Source organism: Acinonyx jubatus, chromosome F2 (assembly GCF_027475565.1).
Source record: "Acinonyx jubatus isolate Ajub_Pintada_27869175 chromosome F2, VMU_Ajub_asm_v1.0, whole genome shotgun sequence".
NCBI classification, from domain to species: Eukaryota; Metazoa; Chordata; class Mammalia; order Carnivora; family Felidae; genus Acinonyx; species Acinonyx jubatus.
This window is the reverse complement of record NC_069394.1, coordinates 10,735,954-10,761,452: the sequence shown is the minus strand read 5'-3', so window position 1 is coordinate 10,761,452 and position 25,499 is coordinate 10,735,954. Positions and strand designations below refer to the sequence as shown.

General features: G+C 49.0%; 1 protein-coding gene across 3 annotated transcripts in view; it reads right to left on the bottom strand.

Moving 5' to 3' along the window:
• The window catches only part of ADCY8 (adenylate cyclase 8), a 221,055-nt gene that overhangs the window by 33,327 nt on the left and 162,229 nt on the right, over positions 1-25,499 (bottom strand). For 2 of the 3 annotated variants that reach the window (XM_027063898.2, XM_027063895.2), the window contains 3 exons: positions 19,939-20,140; positions 17,819-17,908; positions 6,124-6,296 (listed from right to left, as the gene is read on the bottom strand). In XM_027063898.2, the coding sequence (XP_026919699.1) occupies positions 6,124-6,296; positions 17,819-17,908; positions 19,939-20,140 (465 nt within the window). The remainder of the gene's footprint in view (positions 1-6,123; positions 6,297-17,818; positions 17,909-19,938; positions 20,141-25,499) is intronic. The other variant, XM_027063896.2, reaches the window with a different exon arrangement.

Here is a 25,499-nt window from a genome sequence, read left to right as displayed (position 1 = left end):
TTTTCTTGGTCATGTGGAAGCCTTTTGTAAGGCCTGCAATTTATCACTAACAACCTGCTTCCAAGAGAAAACACAAATGCCTCTTGAAAGCAGTGGTTGACGAAAAATAGATGACTAGATTGAATTCAGAAGCAAAGAGAGAATGATTATGAATGGTTTCTTAGTCTTTAAGATGTACTTCAGACTGAAGAATTACAGTCTGAGTAAAGACAGCAAAATGTTCAGAGAAAGTCAGCCAGGCCAAGCAACATCCAAAAAGAACCGTCATTTAAATTTAGAAGCAGGGGTGCCAGGGTGGCTCAGTTGGTTAAGCGTCTGACTTCAGCTCAGGTCACGATCTCACGGCTTGTGGGTTCAAGCTCCGCGTCAGGCTCTGTGCTGACAGCTCGGAGCCTGGAGCCCGCTTCGGATTCTGTGTCTCCCTCTCACTCTGCCCCTCTCCCACTCCCACTCTGTCTCTGTCTCTCTCTCAAAACTGAATAAACATTGAACAATTAAAAAACCGTAAAGCTAGAAGGAATTTTTTGTAGCTCCTGTGATTCTCTGAAGAACTTCCAAGAGAGCCAAATGACCAACATTTGTATGAAATTATAATACTCTGCTTGGTATTGGGTGGCAGAGAAACCGAGGACGTTTGAACTAATTTATTTATACTAATAAAATCACGGTATTAATACTATTATCTTCCTATGCTAACAGAAAGAGGCATAATTAAGTGAAAACGCATGTAGAATAATGTAATTCTCCAGGGCTAGAACAGTCTTTAGAGATCATCTTATCTGATGTCTCATAAAAATGAGTATTTAGTTTGAGGGTTACTTATTACAGAGGCATTTATACTAGTTGTAGTCAATTTGGAAGCTAATGCAAATTACAAATAAGAAAATAAAGGTAGTCCTGAAGCCTGCCACCCAGAGAAAACAACGGTTAATACCTTGGAGCCAACTAAATGTCGCTCCATGCAAAAACATGTTTGCAAATTTAGGACTGTATGGTTCGTACGATTTTTGTAACCTACTTTGGCACTCAGTGTATATAATGAAACTAATTCCATGTAATTACATACGTTACAATGTGAGCTGAGTGGGTCCATTCTATTTCATATTATGTGATGTAATATCCCTCGGGTGGCTCTCATTTTATAGATTTAAGGTTGAGGCCCAGGGAGAAGCTACGTGTCCAAGTTCGCACAGCGGATTTCTATCAGAGTCAAGATGCGCGGTCACATCTCAAGCACCAAGTCCAGAGCTTCAGCGATTACGTACCTGAGGCCAAAGTTTTGGTTTAGCTATGAGTTCCCATTTCCCCCTTTTGAAACTCAAAATACACCATCAGTTTGGACTGATGCTTTATTCTGTCCCCAGACTAGTGGCTGCATCAGCTACGTGCTAATTTTGTGCCACGCCTCCGATAACACTCTACATACCTGTTGCTCGCCCTTTGTCACATCAACAATTAAGTACCATTATCCCTCTTCCAGTAAAGAAGAAACCGAGGCTCAGGTGTTAAATGATTCACTCTAGTTCACTGATCTGGCGCGTGGGGAAGCCCAGCTGTCAATCCACATCTTAGTCATGCTCTCTCAGGAGCCACTGTGCCCTCCTATATGCACTTTCTTGCACGTTCTTGCCCCTAAGCTCCTTGAAGATAGAAACAATGTCTTATTCATCTGTGGACCTGCAGGGCCTGGAAGAGGTGGGACACAGAAGTGCTTACTGGATGGGGAACGCTTGGTTTAAGGGTGATGGTGAGCAAACATCACAGGGTTGTGGAGAGCAGACACTTGGCTTACGGTGACTCAGTGGTACAATATGATTCCAAAGGAGCTAACGTTTCTTTCGGTCCCTCGTGTATTTAGTGTTTCACCCCACAAGTCTTTAATTGGACACCCACTGCCAGATACCCCACTAAGTGCCAAAATATAAGCATAAGTAATGGTCCTTGCCCTCAAATGCTCCTACTCTAATGGAAGAGGAGGACGTGAAAAGTAATGATGGCAACACCGAGGGAGAAGTGTAATGAGAGGTTAGGCGCACAGGTTAAAAGCGAGGAACGCTCAGAGGGGACATTACTGCCCTTGGGCTGGACCTTGAGAGGGATGGGCTGGGAATAAGGAGATGTACGTGTCCGACAGGGGAACGGGCAGAAGCCCCCTGGGCGGGTAACCAGCCTGGTTTCCTATGGCTAGAACACAGGATGGGTATGCTGTGGCCTCTGGAGCTACAGAAGGAAAAGACTAGAGGAGTCATGGGGGCCAGACCAAGATGGCGGGTGGAGTCTTTGAGAAACAGGTTGAACTTTTAGCTTCTTAGAGGCAATAAGGAGCCCCTTAAGGGTTTTAGGAAGGATAATGAGTTCACCAGATGGCTCTGATGGCCTTCAGAGGGGTGGACTGAGAGTGGAGGCTGGGAGATCAGTTAGGCGACCGCCGCAATGAGAGTAACGACCTTTCTAGAACTGTAGCGTTTGCAGTGTGGAGGGGGCCGGTGGGACATTGATTGCTAGTATTCATCAAGTGCTTGTTCTATGCCAGGCCTTGTGCCAAGTTTCCATGATCACATTTGAGCTCTCTGACACTTCTACTCTGGACGAGTGGTTATTGCCCCCACGTTACAGATGAGAAAAGCCGGGCTGAGAGAGATGGTCACTTTTCACGAATTCCCTTGGGATCCCACAGCTGGTTGATGGCAGAGCTGGAGTCTGAACCTAAGTCCTTTAAAACCCGAAACTTGTACTCACGCGTGTTATGATAGAGTACTTCTCTGCAAGGGCTGCTGACGATCGGGAGTCCCCAGGGATTGATAAGATATTGGGGGAGAGGGTGCCTCTCTTGTTTTGGGCTCAGCGTCATCCACTGAGACAAGGAGTTGTGCAGATGGGGAGATGCCTGTCTAAAGTATGTGGGACCATCTCTCTGGAGACGCTGCCCAGCCGCCCGGTGTAAGGTTTTCTGCACTTCTCATGACCGGGGCACCCGACCCCCAGGAGCAACCTGCAGAATGCCCCCGAACCATCATGAGCAGGCTGTGGCTGCCAACGAGCTACACAGTGGCATCTAATGACTTCCACCGTAGCGGAGAGAGAAGGCTGAACGAGCAGCTTTCCCACTCCTCATTAGTTTAGGTCCTTTGAAAGCAAAGTGGGAGTCAATACAAGCCTAGCCGATAACCGACCTTGGCGCAGGAAGAAGCTGAGAAAAACACTCGGACGCTGGCAGCCGTGAGCCTGGGATTACGTTTATGTTCACAACCCTACTTAACAATTTCACTACAAGTTTTTGCTGAAGACCTCAGATCAGGGGCGCCTGGGTGGCTCAGTCGGTTGGGTGTCCAAATCTTGATTTCAGCTCGGGTCACGATCTCACGGTTCCTGGGTTGGAGCCCCGCGTCGGGCTCTGTGCCGACAGCTCGGAGCCTGGAGCCCGCTTCAGATTCTGTGTCTCCCTCTCTCTCTCTCTCTGCCCCTCCCCCTGCTCATACTGTGTTTCTCTCTCTCAAAGATAAGAAAGAAAGAAAGAAAGAAAGAAAGAAAGAAAGAAAGAAAGACATAAAAAGAATTTAACAAAAGAAGCTGTGCTCCCCTTTAAATAGCTAAATTGTAGCTGGTTTAATTTTATTTTTACCACAAACGTGGCTTATTTTGTTCCTACATGTCTTTACCCTCTGTTTGGCCGCAGGACACCGGTGGCCACTAACCACGTTACCTAATTTGGAACTATTCTGATGGTCTTTGAACCCTGGGCATCCGGTGGGAGATTCTTCAGCTTGACTTAAAAGAAGTTTACGCGGTATTGACAAAAATGGACGTTGGAGCCAGGAAGACTCGAGTTTGAATCCGGGTCTGTTCCTTACTGGCCCCGTGCCCAGGATAATTGTTGAACCTCCCCAAGCCTGAATTCTTCAGATGGTTGCCATGGGGATCAAATATACACACAGTGTCTGATGCACGTGTACAGCAGGCACAAATTAGCGTCTAGAATTCATAAAGACCCTTCGCAAATCCAGTGAGAAAAAGGCAAACAGCCTAACACGTAAAGCAGGCAAAGGATATGATCTGACAATTCACCCAAAAGGAAATCCAAATGGTGAGTAAGCAAACATACAAAACGCACACACTTAGTCATGATCAAGGAGCTAATGAAAATAATGAGACACCCATAAATGCAACAAGAATTCTAAAAGTCTAACGACAGTGTGGGTGGCAACCAGAAGCAATGGGACCACGGCTTGTGAGAGGGAAACTGTTTTCAGCACGTTGGAGAGCAAATCTGGCAATACCGTAAAAGTGGGAAATGCGGATACCCTACAACGCAGCGAATTTACTTTCGAATAGAAGTTCCAGGAGAGGTCTTCGATAATGGTCACTGAAGCGTTTTTTTAAGTAGAGAAAACTGCTAACAGCCTGAAAGTCTATTAATAGGTCAAAGGATAAATATATTTTGGTACGTTTGTATTATATAATAGGAACATATTACAGCTGCGGAGATTGTGAAAGCTGTCGACAGAATTACATCTGTAGACATCAACCCACACGTAACTAAAAAATACAATACTGCGTGACAACAAAATAATTTCACAAGTAATTTATAATACAGACATAACTAAATATATGTTTAGAAAACCTGGGGGGGGTGCCTGGGGGGGCTCAGTCGGTCAAGCATCTGACTCCTGATGTCGGTTCAGGTCACGATCTGAAGGTTGTGAGATCAAGCCCCGTGTCAGGCTCTGCACTGAGTGTGGAGTCTGCTTGGCATTCTCTCTCTCTCTTTCTCTCTCCCTTTCTCTGCCCCACCCCTACCTCAAAAGAAATGAAACAAAACAACAACAACCACAAAAAATCACAGATGGGAGGGGTACACATTAAGTGCATTAGAAATTGGCGCGTACGAGAAAGAGAGGAGAGGAATGCCAGGGAAGAGAACTTCAGCAAAATAGCTTAAATACGTTACCCTTTTAAGAGTGCAGAAGTAACTACGGCTCGTTATTAACGCTGTTTAGGCAGGGCTTGGTTCATAGACGTTCACCTTATTAGGATCATGCACATTTTCTGAGGTTTTTTTGGGGGGTGATCTTGGCCTCATCTTTTTCTCATTGGGTTGGCCCCTTGCGGTCTCAGTTAGCCCGGTGCTTCCCACACCAGGGGAGAGTTGTCTCTGCCACTTCCAGCTCAGATAAAGCTCCACACTGCAGGTGTGGAGTCTGCGTGAGGGGCCACTGGCTGTCACCAGGAAGTTCATCCAGAGAATGAACTGTGACTCACGAGAGCCAGGAAAGGGCTGGAGCAGATGGAGAAATTCCTCTCCCTTTCTCCGCCCTTAGCTGCCTTTTCCCCACCTCACTGCCCATCCAAAGACATTCCAGCTGAGTGTCTCTCCTCAATCTCTTCACAGTCCACGTGGCCATAGAATACCTCGTCAGCTTGCATTTGCCTCCTGCCCTCCTCCCCTTATTTTCACTGCCCTGGGAGTGTACCAGCCCTTCAGCCTCGTCTCAGGCTCTGTTCTAAGAAATCTAGGCTGAGACATTTTTTTTAATGTTTATTTATTTTTGTGGGGGGGGGGGGGTGCAGAGAGAGAGAGGGAGATACAGAATTGGAAGCAGGCTCCAGGCTCCAAGCTGTCAGCACAGAGCTTGACGCGAGGCTCGAAATCACGAGCTGCGAGATCATGACCTGAGCTGCAGTCAGGTGCTCAACCTACTGAGCCACCAAGGCGCCCCTCTTTTTTGGTACTTTTTTGAATTTCAAAAACAATACAGTGCAAGGAGCATAGTAAGTGCCCGACGCACAATGTCTGCTATTATTAATACTGCCCCAGCCAAATTATAATCAGATCCTGTACGTCTCGGAGCTGTGAAACTGGAAGGAATCACAAATTATTGGGTGTGGAGGAGACCGGAACTCCTATTTAGTTACTATTCAGTCTAGTCTATAAAGCTGATGCTCAGGATTGGAACTAGGGATGTTGCTTAGACTGGTAGGCTAGCGAGTGCCTGAGCTGAGAAACAGAAGTCAAAGTCCAACAGTCCCCAGGTTTTCGTGTCTCCATCTCAATCATTTTCCCAACGGCTCCCTTTCCCACTGGGAGTCTGAGCACTTTTTGAGCACGCAACGGCGGGCACTTACTCTCCGCTGTGGTTTAGGTTGTCATAGCGCAGGAAGAGGCCCGCGTAGACGGTCTCAGTCAGCAGCGCGTAGATGGCAATCATAATCAGCAGCACGGCCAGCTTCAGGACAGAGTTCAGGCGGAGGAAAACCGCACAGGTCACCATGGCCAACACCCCAGTGAAGACGAAGTACTGGGAAGAGAGAGAGGGGAGGTGGTCAGACTCAACAGGAATGTGGGAGGCTCGCTCTCCTCGGCATGGGTGCTGGTGGGGGGGGGGTCTCCTGATACAGATGGCCGCTGAGCACCTCCAGTTGGAGACCTCAGGCTGCCCTCCTGTTCAACAAGCCTCCAAGAGAACTCATCAGTGCCTTACCACCACCTCCCAAGCCTCTGTTCCGTGGTGTTTGGGGACCATTTACACCAGCCCTAGGCCAGAACCCTCGGTCTCTTCTCTGCTGCCTTTCTCCCCCCCCCCCCCCCCCCACATTCCACAGCCGGGCCACCCCCAGTCTGCAGACTCCACTCCCTTCATAGAGCTCACATCCATGAAGTCTCCCCTTCTGAGCTCTTTCCGTTCTGGTTCTGGAACGGTTTCGGCAGCTCTGTCTCCTCGCGGGCCTCGACCCTCACTGAACACACGCTGGCTTTCTCTCTCCAGAATCTCTAACACACGCCTCATCACCCCACTCCTCGCCTTGAAGGCCTTCCCTGGCCCACCATTCCCTCAAATGGTGCTCTCCTTGCTGAGTGGGAAGCTCACAGGCCATGACGGATCAGATCTCCCTTCACTGTCCAAACCCAACGTAGGCTTCGGCCTCACTGTCTCCTTGCAACTCCCACAGCTGTTTCCGGACCCTCCTGGGCCCCCGCTTTGCACCCCACAACTTCTTGCTCAAAGCTCATTCCTGTGACTTAGCCTCGCTTCTCTGACAAGTGTGAGCTCAGGTGTCCTTGCCCCTGAGAAGCCTTGGTGCACATCTCCAGGTGCCCTGGAAACTGTCTCGTTCCTCCACAGCACCCCCTCCCCCTCCCCCCGCCCCACACCCAGGATAAGGTCTATCTCCTTATGTTACAAGTAGCTGTTTAAAGGGCCAGTCTGGCACCACTCAAGCTGGAACACCGGAGGGGCCCCAAGGGTCAGTCTGCCCAGGCAGATTTCAGCCTTCCGGAGGACACTCCCCGGAAGCCTATTTCCCTTACAGAAGCAGCTCCTTGTATCATTTTGGATGAACAGGTTCAGATTCTGACTATCCAGTGGGAAAAAAAGAATAAAACCAGCGTCATCAAGGGCCACTTGATGGCTGTACTTGGATCTTTCCACACTTTTTCTCTTGCAATTTTCAACATAACTGGCCAGGATGGGCATCGTAATTCCCATTTCTCAGGTGAGGAGACTGAAGCTCAGAGAGCTCACGTAAATTGCTCGAATTCTCACAACTGGCAAATGGCACCCAGGACACCTGGATGCATCTGTGCACGTCCCCGTGATTCCAGTGGACACACGGAGCTTGAGAATTCCTCAAAATCCATTCTAGCCCTGTTATGCATGGCTCCGTGTAGCAACTGGAGGTCTCCTCTCTCCTGTTATAGACAGAGACAACTTCTGTATGGGCAGAGGAGACCAGCGAGAATTTCTAGAATCTCCGAACAACTATAGAACAGGTTTATTGAGTTCCTAAGCCAAACTGACCCATGAATGTACACATTCAACAGTGATATCAAGCGAGACCCCACTGAGGGCAAAGGCCCCGTGCTATTAAGACGCACGGGGTAGACTCAGGAATGAATAAGGGAGTGTTCCGACAGATCCCCATGTGTGGGGCGGCCTTCGCTTTTGTCTTTCTTAGTAAACCCAGTTGTGTCCTTGTCTCTCAAATGGATGATGTGTTTTCCTCCCCTCTCTAAGATCTTCCCTTGGCAAGATTTTCGGGTAACTCATCTTGATGTCTCCATGCCATCAATTTACCAAGTAGAGAGGAAAGATGAATAGGCCCGAGGCATCCTGTTTCATCATTACCTGCATCATGATGAAGAGCTGTGCACAGTTTTAGCAGTGCAAATTATGAATCATGTATTAAATCAAAGCTGTCAAAATGACTGTGCCCTTGAGAAAAACTTTATGAGGGCACAACAGTCAAGTTAAAAAAGTGTAATGAGGATTTATGGAGTGGCTATTGCAATCAGGGCATGGGTGCTGGGCGCTGGGGATTCCAAGGTGAGTGAGAGATGGCCTGGACCACATCTTGTGGTCTAAGATGTGAAGCCGACGTGGAGACACCAGTGACAATGTGCCATGGAAAGTGCTCTGCCAGCAACGTGATCACGTGTGATGGAGCACAAGGGCAGAAGGCATACATGTTTGGAGAAGGATTTGTGGGGCAGGCAGATCTGAACTGGATGTGAAGGATGGATAGGATTCACACGATGGAAAATGGAAAGGGAAGAACATTCTATGAAGATGGAATGACGTGAACTCAAGAGTGCCAAAGACCAAATCTATAGAACTCCTGGGGTATGTCAAAAAGTCACATAATAAATCCTAAGGAGAGCCAGGAACATAGGCAGGCAGATCAATTTCAAATGAATTGCCGGCCTCCTTTCTCTGCCAAGATGTCTGAAATTATCAGAGTTAAATACAGTCCCATATCTGCACGAAGGGTTGATGGATCTTTCTTTTTGTGGTCTCAACCAACCGGGTTAGTGCTCTCTCTCCAGCTCTACCACCTCCCCCCATTCCACTGAAACAAAGGAACTTGCCGCCCTAAAGTATAAAGCTGAACCTCACGGTGATGCTGTAAACCACAGGATCATCAAAGGAAAGAGGCCCCTGGATAAATAACATCAGGAGCTTCTCCTCTGTCTCTTTCATAGCTTGAATGAATAGTGGGAGTGGGACCAGGAAATGGAGAGGAACAGGAAGCTACCGAAGTATTAGGACTTTGTGAAAATCTCTCTTTCAGTTGGGTCTGGACCCATAAATTTCATGTTTCCTATAATGTGGGAAGATGCCGGACCTAACACAGTTACTCAGTTTCTGTCAAATGATAGTCTCTGTGTTCTTTAAGTCACTCCAGGAACTCAGAAGCCCCACAGTCTTTAGAATGCCCCCCACAGGGGACCCGGGTAACATAAAGGGTTCATAGGTGTGGCAGGGCAGAGACCGTCAGCAAAGCCACGTTGCAAAAACTCTCATGTGGACCGCTGAGAAGTCTGCCCTATAGTCCGCAGTCCACAAGGAACCACGGATGGGTTTCAGGTTTGCAATGGGTTCAGTAGATCTAGGAAAAAACTGTGATGTGGGTAAGTACAGGATGGAATGTAATGAATGGAGAAAAGCTGAAGGTTTAAAAGAAATTTTTTTTTTTTACATTTACTTATTTTTTGAGAGACATAGAGAGAGTGCAAGTTGGGGAGAGGCAGAGAGAGAGGGAGACCCAGAACCTGAAGCAGATTCCAGGCTCCGAGCTGTCAGCCCAGAGCCCGACAAAGGGCTCAAACCCACAAGCCGTGAGATCATGACCTGAGCCGAAGTCGGACGCTTAACCGACTGAGCCACCCAGGCGCCCCAAAGGCTGAAGGTTTAAAGACAAGTTTATGGACCTACCCAATAGACGAAGCAAGAGCTGTGTCTAGCTTCATGTGAAGGTGAGGAGAGAGGGGAGTGGGAACTGGTGCTGAGCATTCCAACAAGGATTAGTCTATTAACTAAGAGAAAAAAAAAAACAACTACAGAATGAGGGATGGGGAAAGGGAATGCGTTCAGTTTTAGGCTTCTCAAGCTTTAGGTATCGAGGGTGGTTCAGTAAAGACAGCTCGTGGCCACCGCAGGTGTGAGGCTGGGGTTAGGAAGACAGATGGGGCTGGAGACGTGCAGCTGACATCGTTCAGCTGACCCCACAGCTATGGAGACCACCCAAGCAGAACATGAAAAGGAAAGACAGAAGACACAGAGACTAAAATGTAGAGACTCCCATATTTGAGGGGCTGAGGAGGAAGAGAAATTGAGAACATTGATTAGGGATTGTTGGGGGTGTCAGAGAACAACGAGAAGACAGGAGTGTAAACGCACAGAACCCAAAGAACAAAAATATCCATAGATGGGGCGCCTGGGTGGCTCAGTCGGTTGAGCAGCGGACTTTGGCTCAGGTCATGATCTCGTGGTTCATGAGTTTGAGCCCCATGTCGGGGTCTTTGCTATCAGCACAGAGCCTGCTTTGGATCCTCTGTCCCGTCTCTCTCTGCCCCTCCCATGCTCAAAAGCATGCACACTTTCTCTCTCTCTCTGTCAAAAGTGAAAATAAGCATTAAAAATAATCTCCATAGACAGAGATTTTCAGAGGAACATTTCAAAGGCAAGATATAGAAAAATGTCTTCCAAATAACTGTGGAAAGCAGGACGTAAAATTTTGTATGCGCTACAATCACAGCAATGCAAAATATGGACACAGATAGGACATGGCTTTGGAGTGGATTATTTCCATCTAGTCCTTTAATTTGATCATAACATCCAATATCAAATGAGGCAATGGGTCGAATGCACTGTTTTGCAGTGAGTCCTTGTATTCCCAGGAAGTCTGCATCCCGATATAGTCATGGGGTTCTCTGCTTCTTCCTAGTTTTCTTTAAGCTTATTTATTTATTTTTTTGAGAAAGAGAGAGAGAGCAGGAGCACGGGAGGGGCAGAGAGAGGGAGAGAAAGAATCCCCAGCAGGCTCCATGCTGGTAGCACGGAAGCCAGATGTGGGTCTCGATCCCACAAACTGTGACATCATGACCTGAGCAGAAAACAAGAACCAGAGACCCCCAACTGACTGAGCCACCCAGGTGGCCCTGCTTCTTCCTAGGTTTTAATGATGAAAAATAATAGCACCAGGATTTGCATGAGTAGTGTTAGGGATGGGCCAGTTTGCAGCGACGTCTGATAAAGAAAACACACAAGCTGTGCACTCTAAGGGGAAAAGAGACCCAATAATGACACATCAGTTTTGACCAGGAAAATAAAAAGATTGCTGCAGTGGGCACTAGGCACTGGTACCCAAGTTAGGAAATACAGATCAGAGGCATTTTGGTAGTGAGGCTGAAACATGGGTAGGAGAAGAGAGACAAACCAAGAGCATGTGCAGATGTGAGGCAGCCTGGGTCCTGATGTTAGACGGAACACTAGGTAAGAGGGGCAGGGGGCGGGGCTCAGGTGGGGGTGCAGATGCCTATACATCAGGGGTAAGTTGGTAGAAGGTGGAAATAATAATTATAACCGGCCACTCGCTGGGCGGGCACGAATGCTGTGTAAGGTCCTTTATGAATGCCTGCTTCTGAGGAATCGAGACTTTCTTCTTTCAGATAATACACGGACTTGGGAAATTACAAATTACAAATTCCTTCCAAGGGTATGCGGAAAAAAATCGGAGTCCTACATCATGGCCAAGGGTCAAGGGAAGCAAAATCTGATGAAGTTTGCAGGAAACAAGCATTTTGCCAGCTAAATGCTGGCAACTCGTTGCTCTATGCTCGTTCCTCTACGCTTGCAGAATGAGGACCTACAAGCCACCAAGAATTGTGGCAGGCTGGAAGACACCATGCTAACGCCAGGACGTTGTCATAAAGTATCATAAATGACCTCAGCAACGGATGCATATTGTCCTCCTAGAAGAGGAGGGGAAGACCATCGCACAGCGAGAACGTGAAGGGGGCCTTGAACACCGACCCACGGAAGTCACCCAAGCTGGGCTGCGTCCATTTGGTTGCTGTGGCATTAGGAACTCAGAACAAGAAGGGCAGATAGCCGGCGGACCATTTTCAGAAGTCACTGCCATTCAAAGAAAGAATCCAGACTTTCCGATTCACACAAAACCGGATTCTCAACTCTAACTCTTCGTACGAGCAGCCGAGTGAAGGGCACGGAGGCCAAGGCTGGAGGCTGCTCTGTCTCGTCCCGAGCCTCCCCTCCCCACCATCGAACAGTGACGGTGTTAGGAACCTGGGGTCACCACGAGCGTGGGTGGGGCATAACCAACCCGATGTTCCCCGCCGTTTACTGGGTTGTGTGTGGCAGAGGAAAGGGGCGTTTTGTGTATGTTGGGTGCTCTGGTACAATCTTCCTGTGCTTTGGCTTATTCTAGATCCCGATTTCCATGATTGACCTTCTTTTCCCCCCATACGGGGGGAAGAAAGGTAAGTCTTGTCTAGTTCTTTACAGTGATTAGCTTAGGTAAGTCAAAGAAATACCACAAGGAGATGCAACGTTTATGACTGACTTGTGTTGAGGGCAGATGGACTCTTCTAGAAATTTCCTAGAAGCAACTACATTCTCAGTCAATACTTTCACCTCGAAATCCTTCCTGGAAAGGCATGTCTATATTAATGATGCCTACAAATAATGACTATCCCAGGAAAGCTATGAGGCAAACTCTAATCACAGAGCAGGCACAGTAGCTATTTCTTATGGAAAGGCACTACTAGAAAATATTTTTGGAAATATAAGATGATGCTGATCTTGGTGGTGCCCACTAGCCGACTCAGTGTGGTCACTTGGAAGACCAAATGCTTGTCTTGTCTCTGCTTCTTTGAGGACCGAGCTGAGACCCTTGTAAATGACCATCACAACCCATTTTTGAAAAACATCAAGAACGCAGTCTCTCTGTGTTTTGATTCCTAAACGGCGACGTCTCACCAGATCACCCATCTCAGTGACTTCCAGAAATTAAATGTGCTCCCAAAGGACGGCAATTTGACATTGTTAGACATACATCTAGGAAGTGTATGCGGTCAGCTGAGAACAACAGGCAGGGAGGAACGTGGTGGGATTGTTGGAATAAAGTGTGTGCCCTCCGAGGCCACTCCCTGGGCGTGGGCAGCAAGCGCAGGGTCTAGAAGGATCTGGCTCCCTGAGAACGGTGCCACACAACGTGGTCACCATCTCGTACCCAGTGGGTGAGGCCAGAAGAGCAGCATTAGAAAGGGAAGCAGGCTATGAAAAGATGGCCTGTTCAAGTGTTTAGTCACACATCGGGCGCAGAACCATGTACATGATCTCGTGTTTGGAGCACAAAGCCTTGTGCATTTAAAAAAACATGTTACAGCCCTTAACTGCCACTTGGGCAGCCTCTGTTTTCCCCGAGTTACCAAAGACGTCAGGAAAGAAAGAAACTAGCATTTAATGAGTGTTTTGGGGGGTCTGGGTGGCTCAGTCAGTGAAGCGTCTGACTCTTGATCTCAGCTCCGGTCATGATCTCACTGCTCGTGAGGTCGAGTATTTTCTGTGTGTTGGCTCTATCTGTCACCCAAACAATCTCATGGCATAGGTATCATTAATAATCTCCTTATACAGGTGAGAAAACGAAAGCTCAGAGAAGCTATGTGACTTGTCCAAGGCCACACGGCAAGTCAATGTCAGAAGAGTCCTCGCTCATCTGAGGTCACCACGCAGCCTCTGCCGTCCTCACCTGTTCTGTTTCCCGTGTTCCGTTACTGCCCTTGAAGATCTGAAATCTAAGCTTTGGTGAACTGGGGCTGGTTGGTTTCTGGATCACGCCGTGCTTTTTATGGCTTTTTGGCTCTTTGTGGGGAAAGGCAAGTCTAAAAATTGATTATCATTTGGGAAAAAAAAATAAATCTCCTTTACGGATTTAGGCATAATATGAAACTGGCTCAGGGCAGAAACAAAACGGGCTTGTAGAACATCCCCCTGTTCAACTTAAAAAGAGTCCTGAAATTATAGTGAAGCCATCTAACATTCATTCTTCGTTCGGATGTTTTGGGGGGGCCTACCACTGCAAAAGCGTGGGAAAACCTAATTTCATCCTGAACGGCAGCTGGGGAATTTTAGACCACACTCAACAAAGTTCCCTCCGAAACCACTTGGGGTTCCGACTCCTACCCGCGGACTTGACCAGAGAAATGAAGGCACTACTTTTTACACCCACTTTTGGAATTTAAAAAATCTGCTTCTTTGCTTGTTCACGGATTCCCTTTTCTTTTAATCGTTTCTCTTCCTCTTTTAAAAAAAATTTTTTTTAATGTTTATTTTAGACAGAGAGGCAGAGCATGAGCGGGGGGGGGGGCGGCGGGGGGGGAGAGAGAGGGAGACCCAGAATCCGAAGCAGGCTCCAGGCTCTGAGCTGTCAGCACAGAGCCTGACACGGGGCTCGAACCCACAGACCGCGAGATCATGACCGGATCCGAAGTCGGACACTTGACTGACTGAGCCACCCAGGGGCCCCTCTCTTTCTCTTTTTTGACTCCTGGCTTTTTTCTCCCTCTCCTCTTCCTTTTTCAGTCTCGCCTTTCTTCTCTCACCTTCATCATGACAGCTGACATTTAATGAGCAAAGACACGGATAATTCCACCCCTAAGCAAGACTGGCCCTTAGAACCCTTTAAAATGTTAGCAAGCTCTGACTGCTTTTGCATAGTCGACTCTTTATTCAAATGTGCCAGTACATACAATAAAGGGGGTCTTTATTGTATGCAATAAAGGTCTTTATTGCAGGTCTTTCCTTGGATCCTGCCAAGAACCCCAGGCAACGGTTGTGGGAACTGTATTCCTTTTACAAACCTGTGCCTCGTCCCTCCCCCCCCAGCCTACTTCTCAAATCATCCTGGGAATGCAGCTTTCTTCACTGGCATTTACTGCGTCTTCATTCACTTTCAGGAACGGGCCAACTCCAGTTCAAGGCTGCATGATACTTACTACCATACATTACAACAGCCTCTTATTTTTACATCACATCATCCAGTTCCTTACACGCTTTGGGACCGAGTATTGTTTCTCACGGGGTGAGGCACAGAGGTCAGGTGAAGAAACCAAAGCTCAGGGAGGTGAAGTAAGTGATTTGCCTGGGGACGCACACGTGGGGGAGCCATGGGGGGGGGGGTGCTGCGTGTGGATTAAGCCTTTTCCCAGGTCTGTACGTCTCGTTCTCGTTGGGTAGACAAATCCTTAGGTAGAGCAGCACAGCCATGTATCTACCAAGATGGCAACCGGTTGGTCAAATCGGGTTGTTGGTGGTAGATGGTGATGGAAAGAGCCCAGCTCCCCGTCCTTTGGGCTAGCGGGTGTCCTGCGTCTGAGGGGATGCCAGGAGTCAGCAAACTTTGTCTGTCAACGGCCAGACAGGATATATCTTGGCCGTCGCAGCTACTCAACTCTGCCAACCGTACTATGAAAGCAGCCGGGGGCCATCAGTAATAAATGGGTGTGGCTAAGCCCCAATCAAACTTTACTTACGCAACAGGTGGCGATTTGTCTTTGGCCAGAGGCCACGGTTTGCAGACTCCTGAGCAAGACGATCCTTTGGTTGTGGGAGGAAAGTACTGAGACGCTCATTTACTTTAACTCATTTTTTTAAGACATTTTTAGTTTTTGAATATGGTCCCCCATGTACACGACACATTAGCACAGCCAGAGGGGAATGTCGCGTACAGGTAAACATATACTGGGGTGGCGGGCTCGAAACCTCTTCCACAGGAAATAACACGTACATCACGGCTGATGTTTACTGAGCAGATACTGTGTGCCTGGTGTTCCTCTAGACGTTTTACAGGAATTAATTCACTGGCCCCTCACAACCACCCTTGAGGGAGGTACCACTTTCATCCCCGCTTTGTAGATAAGGAAACTGAGGCCCAGAGGTGATGCTACACGATCCAAAAGCCACTTTCTTAGGACCGGCAACCCCACGTGTGCCGTGGTCCTGAGTGCGGGAGCCTGGGTGTGGGGCCAAGGGCAGACACTGTCGTAGGAGGGACGCGGAAGCCTAGACGAATAGCTCGCGTCCCATGACACGCTGGGAGCTCAGCATCTGCTAACCCACCTACGGACGCACCACGAGAACACGACATTCCCACCAGAGGCGTGTGAGGAAGGTATTCTTTCTCCCACTCTACAGACAAGGACGCTGAGGTTCAGAGAGAATAAGAACTGATTCCCGATTCCACTGGCAGCAAGTACGGGGGGCTCAGCGGGGAGCGCAGTCCAGCTTTGCCTGGCTCTACGCATCTGACTGTCGGCCGACTTCCTGCCTCTTGGGACACCCCTCCTGCCCTCCAAACCGAGACGTTCCCGGGGAGCTGGTGTCCCACAGAGTCCACGAAATCTGTGCTCCCATCACTACTTGGTGGGAAGAGGTTCCCCCCAACGAGAGCTAGCCCCATCCTGCCCTGGATTTCCTTAAGAAATGCTTACTGCCTCCCTAGGGACCGAGCCTGGCTCCAGAAGCACGAGGTCAAGAACAAGCCAGGTATGGTCTGAATGGCAGTTCCAAGTCTTGATAACTGAATTAAGAAGAGGACAGAAAAAGAAGAAGGAAGGAGAGAAGGGGGGGGGGGAAGGATGGAAGGCAGGCAGGAGTGGCACCGAGCAAGTTACTCTCCAGGACCTTGTTGCATTCTCTGTGAAACGGAGGGCACTCCTGCCGGTGCCCGTTTCAGCTTGAGGATTTCATGCTGCATTTAATGCTGCACATCAAATAGACGGTCTACACCTTGTGCGGCGCATGAGGCTTTCTCTCCCTTTCAGAGCGTTTCGAACACCGATTTCTCACACCTAGCTGAGACAGAGAGCCTTTCCTCCACCCAGATATTGGCAGGGTCTTACAGAACTAGGGTCTGCCTGGTCCTCAGGGTATGAGGATGGGCGGAGTCTGCCGGGACATCCCAGCCGTCCTCTCTCTTGACCCAGAGCTTCCGTTCCCAAATGTAAAGGTCTGGGCCATGGCGAACACAACCCAAAACTGTCCTTTGCCCAAATGCTGCAAGCTTGATCCCCGAGGTCCAGAGCCAGACCAGTGGCTCTGTGATCAAGGGAAGGTCAGACTTACATAATGATGGTGGGTATCTGTTGGGACATGTCCTGACCCCGTGTCCTGCAGTTTGCCTTTAGTGGTGGTTTCCTGTGTTTGCGATTTACTAGCTTCCTTCCTTCGGTCTCTTCCTCCCCTCCTTTCCTTCCTTCCTTCTTTCCTTCATCCTTCCTTTTCCCCTCCCTCCCTCCCTTCCTCCCTCCCTCCCTTCCTCCCTTCTTTCCTTCCTTCCTTCCTTCCTTCCTTCCACTTCTTTCCTTTTCCTCTCCCTCCCCCTTCCTTCTTTCCTCCTTTTCCCCTCCCTCCCTCCCTGCCTTCCTTCATTCTGTCTATTCCTCCCCTCCCTCCCTCCCCCTCCTTTCCTCCCTTCCTTCCCCTTCTTTCCTTCCTTCCTTCCTTCCCCTTCCTCCCTTCTTCCCTTTCTTCCTCCTTTTCCCCTTCTCCCCCCTTCTCCCTTCCCCTTCCTTCCTTCCTTCCTTCCTTCCTTCCTTCCTTCCTTCCTCTTTTCCTTCCCCCCTTCTTCAGTGCAGCAAACACCATCTGAGCCATAACTCTGCAGCCTGCCTACGCCGGAAGAAGCAACAGCACATTCTGTGGCAGGATTTTGAGATGGGCAGGGGAAATGAGTGGGGGAGGGGGAGAAAAAGGGGGAAGAGGAAAATGGATAGAGATAAAGGTGAAGAAGGAAGAAAGGAGGAAGAAGAAGAAGGGAGACTAGGGAAAGGCTAGAAGTGGGAGCAGGGAAGAGGCAGGGGAGAGAAGGAAAGGCAGAGAAGGGGAAGGAGGAGGGGGCAGAAAGAGGAGACGGGTCTCTGGAGCACTTTCTAAGACCCTTCAGCCAGTCCTGCTTGTGTGGAGCTGGTGGAGGAGACTCCTAGGCCAAGTCTCGCCAAGGGGAGCTCGAGAATAAATACCTCTGGGCAGGAGCAGATATCTGTAAACACAGCTGAGGAATTGAAAGTCAGGTTCTTCAAGGGTATCGACTTGTCAAAATCACACCACAGCTGCGGATTAAAAAAAAAAGAACAACAACAAGAAAACAAAACAAACAAAAAAACAACAACACAGGAACAACAAAGTCAGTGTGAGTGCCGGGAACCAAGGATTGTGTGCCGTCACGGTGTCATTCCAGAATGGAGGTGCCAGCTGGGATCTCCTCGTTCATTTTAGAGAAGGCCCTGGCTCAGAAAAAGCATTTGCAAGCCAGCCAGGAAGCCGGGTTGAGACAGGTCTGCTGGCCCCATCACGTAGGGTCACTGAGGTGTGTTTGCGGGGCTCCGAAGAGAGCCAGATGGCAGGAGGAAAGGTCTGAGGTACGCTCGCAGCCGGTCCCCTCATCAAAAGCTGGGAGGATTTCAGGGATCCGAGGGGCACATTTTCCAGAAAGACTCTTGGCATGGGGCGGTGGGCGTTCCCTAAGCCGGCACCTACTGCAGATTTTGTGGTGCTCGGGGAAGAATGGCTACCATTGGCCAAATGCCTCCTCTGTGCCAGACACGTTGGACAAAAATGCCTCACAAGCACCTTGTGATGTAGCTACCATTTTTATCCCCAGTTTACGATCGAAAAACATGAAACTCCGAGAAGTAAAGTAACTTGTCCAGGATTCCTAAGCTGGTAAGTGATAGAGCTGAGATTTGATCGCACGTCTATCTGACTCCAAAGCCTCTGAACCTCCTACTGCATTGCTGTGGCCCCGGTGGCCGAGAGAGAATCCTGACCTACAGCCACTGGATTTATTTCCAAATCCTGCACCCCAGAAACACCTGACTCGTCAAGACTCGAGATCCTGGCTACAACTCCACAGGCCACGATCAATGGTCCTAAGCATTTCCATTCTCAACTGCAATAATCTATAAAATATTCATGAGATGATGAGTTAGATTATGGTTTTTCTCTTTCTTTATCCCATAGAATCCTTTACTACGAGGCCAACCACAGAACTTGAGAGTCTCCACAGACTCTACGTAACTATCGGGCCACCCTGGGCAATGAATTTCAAGCAGTATAAGCCTCCGACTCACAGGCTGACAGTTGTGGGAGTCCACAGTTTGGGTCCCTGAACACGTGGAGACCTTCCCTCAGGCCCAAAGGGCCCAGTGATGGGTTCGGCCACAAGATGATGCCTCAACTAGCCCCTCTCAACCTGCCAAGTTCATAACCTGGAATCGGATAAATCACTCCCCAAATCTAGCCTCACTAAGTCATGGACAACACAGACTGTTCGTAGATACACAGAAAACGCTATCGCTGTCATGTTACCACTCTAGAGAGAAAATGAAGTCATTAAAACATGGACCACCAAATTAGAAACAATGAGAAATATGGCAGCTGGAGAGTCATCTGAGTTCAATGTGTCACAACCAATATGAACTCTTAGGAAGTCATAGGCAAGGTCTCAACCTTCCCGAAATGCAGTTTCCTTATCCATTACATGGGAACAGTAATACCTACCTGTAGCCCACAGTAGGTGCTCGAGAAAGGACAGCTATTTTATTTCCATCCCCCCCACCACTCCCAGAGATACAATTTAGCATTTGAGAATGAGCATGAGTCATGGAGTCAGACAGACCTTATTTGCAAGTTATTTCATGTCTCTGAGCCTCAGTTTCCTCAGCCATAAAGTGGGGATAATGAGACTTACCTCACGGGGTTCATGTGAGGATTAAATAAGAAAAACGCATACAGCTTCTCCTTCAGTGCATGGCACATAGCAGGTAGGTACTTAGTTAAAGGTAACTCTTATTTATGATTATAAATGATTGGCCATTGACAATACAGAAACTGAAGGGTGCTTGAGCTCCTTTGGAGCAAATAACCTCCCCCACTGGGAAGAAGACAGTTTGCCACCAGTAAAATGCACAGTTCTGACAGTAGTCCCATCTCTGTTCCCTGTCCCTAAGCTTGGGGCTGGACCAGGCACGTGACGGTAAGTGGTCCCAAGGAAGCCGATGCCAAAGCTGCAGGCTCCATAAACTCTTCATTCCTGACTGCACACTAGAAGCCAGAGGGTTGGTGGGTTTGGAATGCTTACGATATTCAAGATGGCGCCCAGGAAGTTAATCAAGATGGATGCAAAGATGATGACGTTCCGGGCTAAGTAGGTCTCGTTAATCCAACAGCAAGTTTTCCGGAGGACCAGAGGCAAACACTTGTAATCTTCTGCCGTGGTGATGAGGACCAGAGCCGAGTGCAGCATGATCAGGATGGAAAACTGGATGGCCATTGGCATCACCCTGCGGGGAAACCCAGAATGTTGGGTCATGTGGCATCAGTTGTCTGATCCCCACTCACTGGACAATATGGGTAATCACATCCACGAGTGTCCTTCCCTGCCCCTGGCACCCAATAATTCTCTAAGGCTCTGTTTGTTTAAGAAAAGGACCATCAGCAGGAGACATTTTTATTACATCCATCCCTAGAATATCCCCTTTAGTGAGAAACTTTGGAATGACCATTGGATATTTGGCTTGATTTATTGTTTCTGCTCGTCTTTTTTTTTTTTTTTTTTTTTTTTTTGCTTCTTTTATCATTCATCTTTCTCACTATGCGACTGCTGCCAAGGCAACACATTACTGGAATTTTATCTCAACACCCTGGCTGTGGGAGGGACCCACATGCCCCTTCCCCTTGAGGGTGGGCTTTATGAAACACTTTCCCTCTTGGTCTACTCTGATGCCAAGAACCTGTCTGCTCGGCACCTGTCTGATGCCAGCACCTGTCTGCTCGGTTGGTAGTGATTACCAAGTTTTGCATGGAACATACTATGTGCTGCTTGGGACCTACCGGGTGCAAACTGAACTATAGGTAAGGAGAACTCATCCTTGCCCGAGGTTTCAACATCGCTCCCAAGTATCTGTCTTGAGCTTCAAGGTCTCACCAAAGCTCTGTTCCATGGTAGCCCCTATCTATTGGACACCTCCTTTAGCTTATCTCCATTCCTTGGAATGGGCTTACCAAGTCTTTTGATCTCTCTTTTAGATGAAGATTTAAGGCTCGGAGAAAAGCAACTTCCCCGGGGTCACCGAGTTTACTGTTGGAGCTAGGATTTAAAGTCCACTGTGCCATTCTAATCACTTAGGTGAGTGACTGATCTCCCACGTTTGCGGTCATCTTTTTTTTGCTTCTGTGGTTTCACCTACGTATTCATTCAACAAGCGTCTTCCCAGGCACAGTGGCATGCATCATGGGGCACCAGGACCCAAGACACATCTTCCTCATCCTCTAGGAGATCGTCATCTGAAGGGGAATATGGACATACAGACGATGAACTATTGGATAATATGCTATGATCTCTGAAGGATTTTGAGCAACCATCATTTAGAAAATAGGAAATGCAATCCCGCGAGGCTTCACAAAAGAGGTGACATTTGGGTCAGGCCTTGAGAGGGTTCGGGGGAGGGGAAGTAGACAGCATGAGAAGAGCATCAGAAGAAGAGTGACCAGTGTGTTTAGAACCTCCACTGACTCAGTGGTGAGGCTGTTGGGCTGGAGTGTAAGGGGTTTCATAAATGCTGTGTAGAAAGCTCCACACGGAGGCCATGCACGGATGTTCCGGAAGCTTGATCAGGAAGGACGTGGTCAGGTCTGTGTATCCGAAGGACAACCATGGTGGGCAGTGGGGGATGGAGCGAAGAGGAGAGAAAGTGTTTTGCAGAGGTTTAAGTAGTTGGGACCTGAGTTACCAGGAGAGGGACATAAGGTAGCTGCACTGATAACTGGGGGATTCAGGGAAAGACGTGCACGTAGTGTCGGTGTTTTGTATGTGTGTGCAGGGCGCGTGTGGAAGAGGGGCGTCGTCAAGGATAGCACTCGTGCTTTTACCGTCTTAACTGGTAAATGCTGGAAGAGAAGCTGGCCGGTAGAGGAGAAGGATAATGAATTTGATTTGGGACGAGCTGAATTTTGGGTGCTTGTGGATCATCTGGCCAGAGATATCCAGAAGGTTAGGCAGTCAGAGTGGGCGGCTGTGGAACTCTGGGTCTGGAGTGAAAAGGTGGCGGCTGAAGAACTGAGAAGGAAGGCTTTGCCCAAGGAGGGTGAGAGGTAAGGGGACCACAGATGAAGCCACAGAAGAAGCTGAAGGGCTGGAAGAGGAGAAGGCAGCAAAGGGAATTTAGGAAGTGTAGTCGAACGCGCAGGAGGAAAGGAGCGCATAGCACCGGGGGAGGCAGGGGAGGAGACATTTGTAAGGTGGGGGAGTAACCAAGCCTGGCAGACCCCCGTGCCTGCTGGGAAGTGACTCTCCCGCCCCGGCCCCCAGCTTTCATTGTGGGAGGTTTTATGTTTTCCCTTTTTAAAAAAATACTGGCACAGTTTTGATTTTATGGACCACCTCGACAGGAAATCTCTGCAGGAGTTCTAGATGAGAACAGAAGGTCTGTGCAGCAGTGGGTTCCCAGAGGGCTCTGGGCAGACGGGAAGCTCCCCCCCAAACAGGCTGGGGAAAACACTGCTGAACGGCATACCATCATACTGGGGTCCCCAGGAGAGGCGAATGAAGGAAGCTGCAGGTGGAATGCTTTGTCAGACAGTCCCCGGAGAAGAGGGGCCGATTTCGAGGCCAGTGCATCTCAACAACGCGAGGCAGCCACTGAGAATGCGAATGCCTTGTTCCAGAGCGCGAGGCAGAAGCGAAGCTTGCACAGGCCACTTTCAGAGCTGCTCAGAGGGAGCCTCATCTCTTGGGTGGCCCCCGCTGCCATCCAGACACAGTCTGTGGCCCTCCAGGCCGCGCGGGGCTGCGACAGCTGCCCTGGGCTCCCTCTCTCACCTCTCTGCCCTCCAGTGGCAACACTCGGCCACATGCCCTGAGGACTGTGCTGCTTCTACGTCTGTGCTGTCTCCTGGGGGAGTGTCTTGTTTGGCCTTCAAAGCTCAGCTTTTCTCTGGATTCTTCCTTGACACCTAGTATAGAGCTGAGCACACAGAGCGCGCTCAATAAACGCTCACTGACGTCTGCTTTTGTGGGGAGAGCAGGGGCTGTTCCTCCCCTCACCGCCTTTCATAGGGAAAAGGATTCTCCCCCACTCCCTAGCCCCTCTATCCGCCTCCTTGCCTCCGGTCTGCTATTAGCCTGGTCAGAGCCTGTCTGGGGTATTCAGCGGACCTGGTCCTTCTTGGAAGGCAGGGCCCCTGTTAAGTTCGATGTTTATATCAAGTTCAGCTGCTGGCCCTCTCCTCCTTCTAGATCCACTGCGCTGCTTGGGAAGCCAGAGGCATGACCTCCCCTAGGAGAAGAGGCCTGGCCATCTCTTCCTGAGCAGAAGCTCACGTGCCCCCAGGAATTTACCAACAGGCAACTGCCCAATTCCTTTGGCACTGGGGCAGGGGGGCATATGTGCCTTGTATAGGTCTTTCTGGGGATCGCAGCAGTGAGACCCCACACTGGTGAGGGAGGGTAGAGTCGGGGAGACAGGTGGAAATCCAGGAGGTCCAGAATGGACATCATGTAGTCTCATGACTCTCACATCCTGTTTTCCAGCCTTCACCATGGGTTTGCACAGACAAAGCAAGCATTTGCTTGGACATTTACAAAGCGGGTGCTTTGTTGCCCATTTAGCTATTGTGCTTTGGGGTCCGCTTTTGGTGGGGTGTTTCGGGATGCCGGAGCGCCACACGGGGGATTTGCACACAGAACCCACTTGAACCCCTAACATGATTTTAAGTGATCAGCCTTCCCTTCTGGGTTTACTGAAACGAAGGAAAGGGCAGTGCTAGTGACGGACTTCTTACGTTTCCCCAATTTTGTATATTGAACCCTAATGCCCAATTGACGGTATCTGGAGGTGGGGCCTTTGGGGGGTGACCAGCTCATGAGGGCGGAGGCCTCACAAATGGGGCCAGTGCCCTCATAAAAGAGGCCCCCCGAGAGCTCCCCGGCCCCCTCCTCCATGTGAGGACACACGTACAAACCAGGAGGAAGGCTCTCGCCGGACACTGAATCGGCCAGCGCCTCGATCTTGGACTTCCAGCCTCCACGACTGAGAAATAAAGTTCTGTTATTTATAAGCCCGCAGTCTGGAGTACGTTGTTACAGGAGCCCGAACAAGCCAAAGCAGGAAGGACAAGGCAGGCGTGTGGGTTAGTGAGCGGCAAGAGGGAACAAAATCTTGTGTGTCTGAACCGATGGCTCCAAAGCCTAACCAGGGACACAGCCTCGGGCAAGGTAACTAACTCTTCTGAGCATCCCTGTGAATCTGCAAAACCAGAATTGTTAAGCGCACCTATTAAAGGCAGCTCTGAGGTTAAAAGTCATAAAGCAGTATGCTTTGCACATAATACGAACTCAGAGAAACATTAGTTCTCTATTCACAGTGAAATCCAGAAGACCGAAGGCGTTTTAAGGATCTACGGGAAGAGTATTAATTACAAGATGCAGGGCGCTGGCGCTGCGTATAAAATTCCTCTAAGAATCCCCGCAGCCGCTCCCCGGCGTTCATTTCTTTTCTGCGCACACAAACATCAGAACAACGAATTGTAGTTTTCAAATCTAATTACAGAGCTACTCGGGCATCCAGGGTTTCTGAATTCGCTTTGCATTGTTGCTGGACATAAGAGGCAAGGAAACCTTTCATTTCTAAAATCGAGTCTGAAAAAAAATGACAAAGGATCTGCAAACAGCTCTATCCAAATCATTTGTAGATATGAAGTTCTAACTGTTCTCAGCAGTCTGTCTTTAAACCAGAGTCTGGGCTGGTAACATGACCGGATGTTTGCTGGGGGTGGGGGGGGGCAAGGATCAATGCGGATGGGTGAATAGCCTTAGCAGCTTGTGGTACAGTAGGAACAGGAAATTGCATCATACCCCAAAATGACATTTGAATCACCCTTCAAAATTTGCAAAGAGCCTATGAGTCCAATAGTACATTTGAGCCTCATAGCAACCCTGAGAGGTAGGTATTCTTAGCCACTTCGACAGATGAAAATGTTATGGCTCAGGAAAGGGAAGGAAACCAGAATTTAGCAAAATGGATACAGTTCTTTTAATTCTTGTGGCAACCTTGAGAAGTTGGCATTGTTATTCCCATTTTACAGACGAGAAAACCGAGGCTCCAGAGAGATCGAGTACATACACACAGCTAGTAAGATGCACAGAAAATAATAAGATCCAGTGCCTTTCTTTCTTTCTTTCCCTTTCTTCTTTTTCTTTCTTTCTCTTTCTTTCTTTCTTTTTCTTTCCTTCCTTCCTTTTTCCTTCTTTCCTCCTCCCTCTCTCCCTTCCTTCCTTCCCTCCCTCCCTTTCCTTCCTTCCTCCCTCCCTCCCTTCCCTCCCTCCCTTTCCTTCCTTCCTTCCTTCCTTCCTTCCTTCCTTCCCTTCCTTCCTTTCCTTCCTTCTTTCCTTCCTTCCCTCCCTCCCTCCCTTTCCTTCCTTCCTTCCTTCCCTTCCTTCCTTCCCTCCCTCCCTCCCTTTCCTTCCTTCCTCCCTCCCTCCCTTCCCTCCCTCCCCTTCCTTCCTTCCTTCCTTCCTTCCCTTCCTTCCTTCCTTCCTTCCCTCCCTCCCTCCCTTTCCTTCCTTCCTTCCCTTCCTTCCTTCTTTCCTTCCTTCCCTCCCTTTCCTTCCTTCTTTCCTTCCCTTCCTTCCTTCCTTTCCTT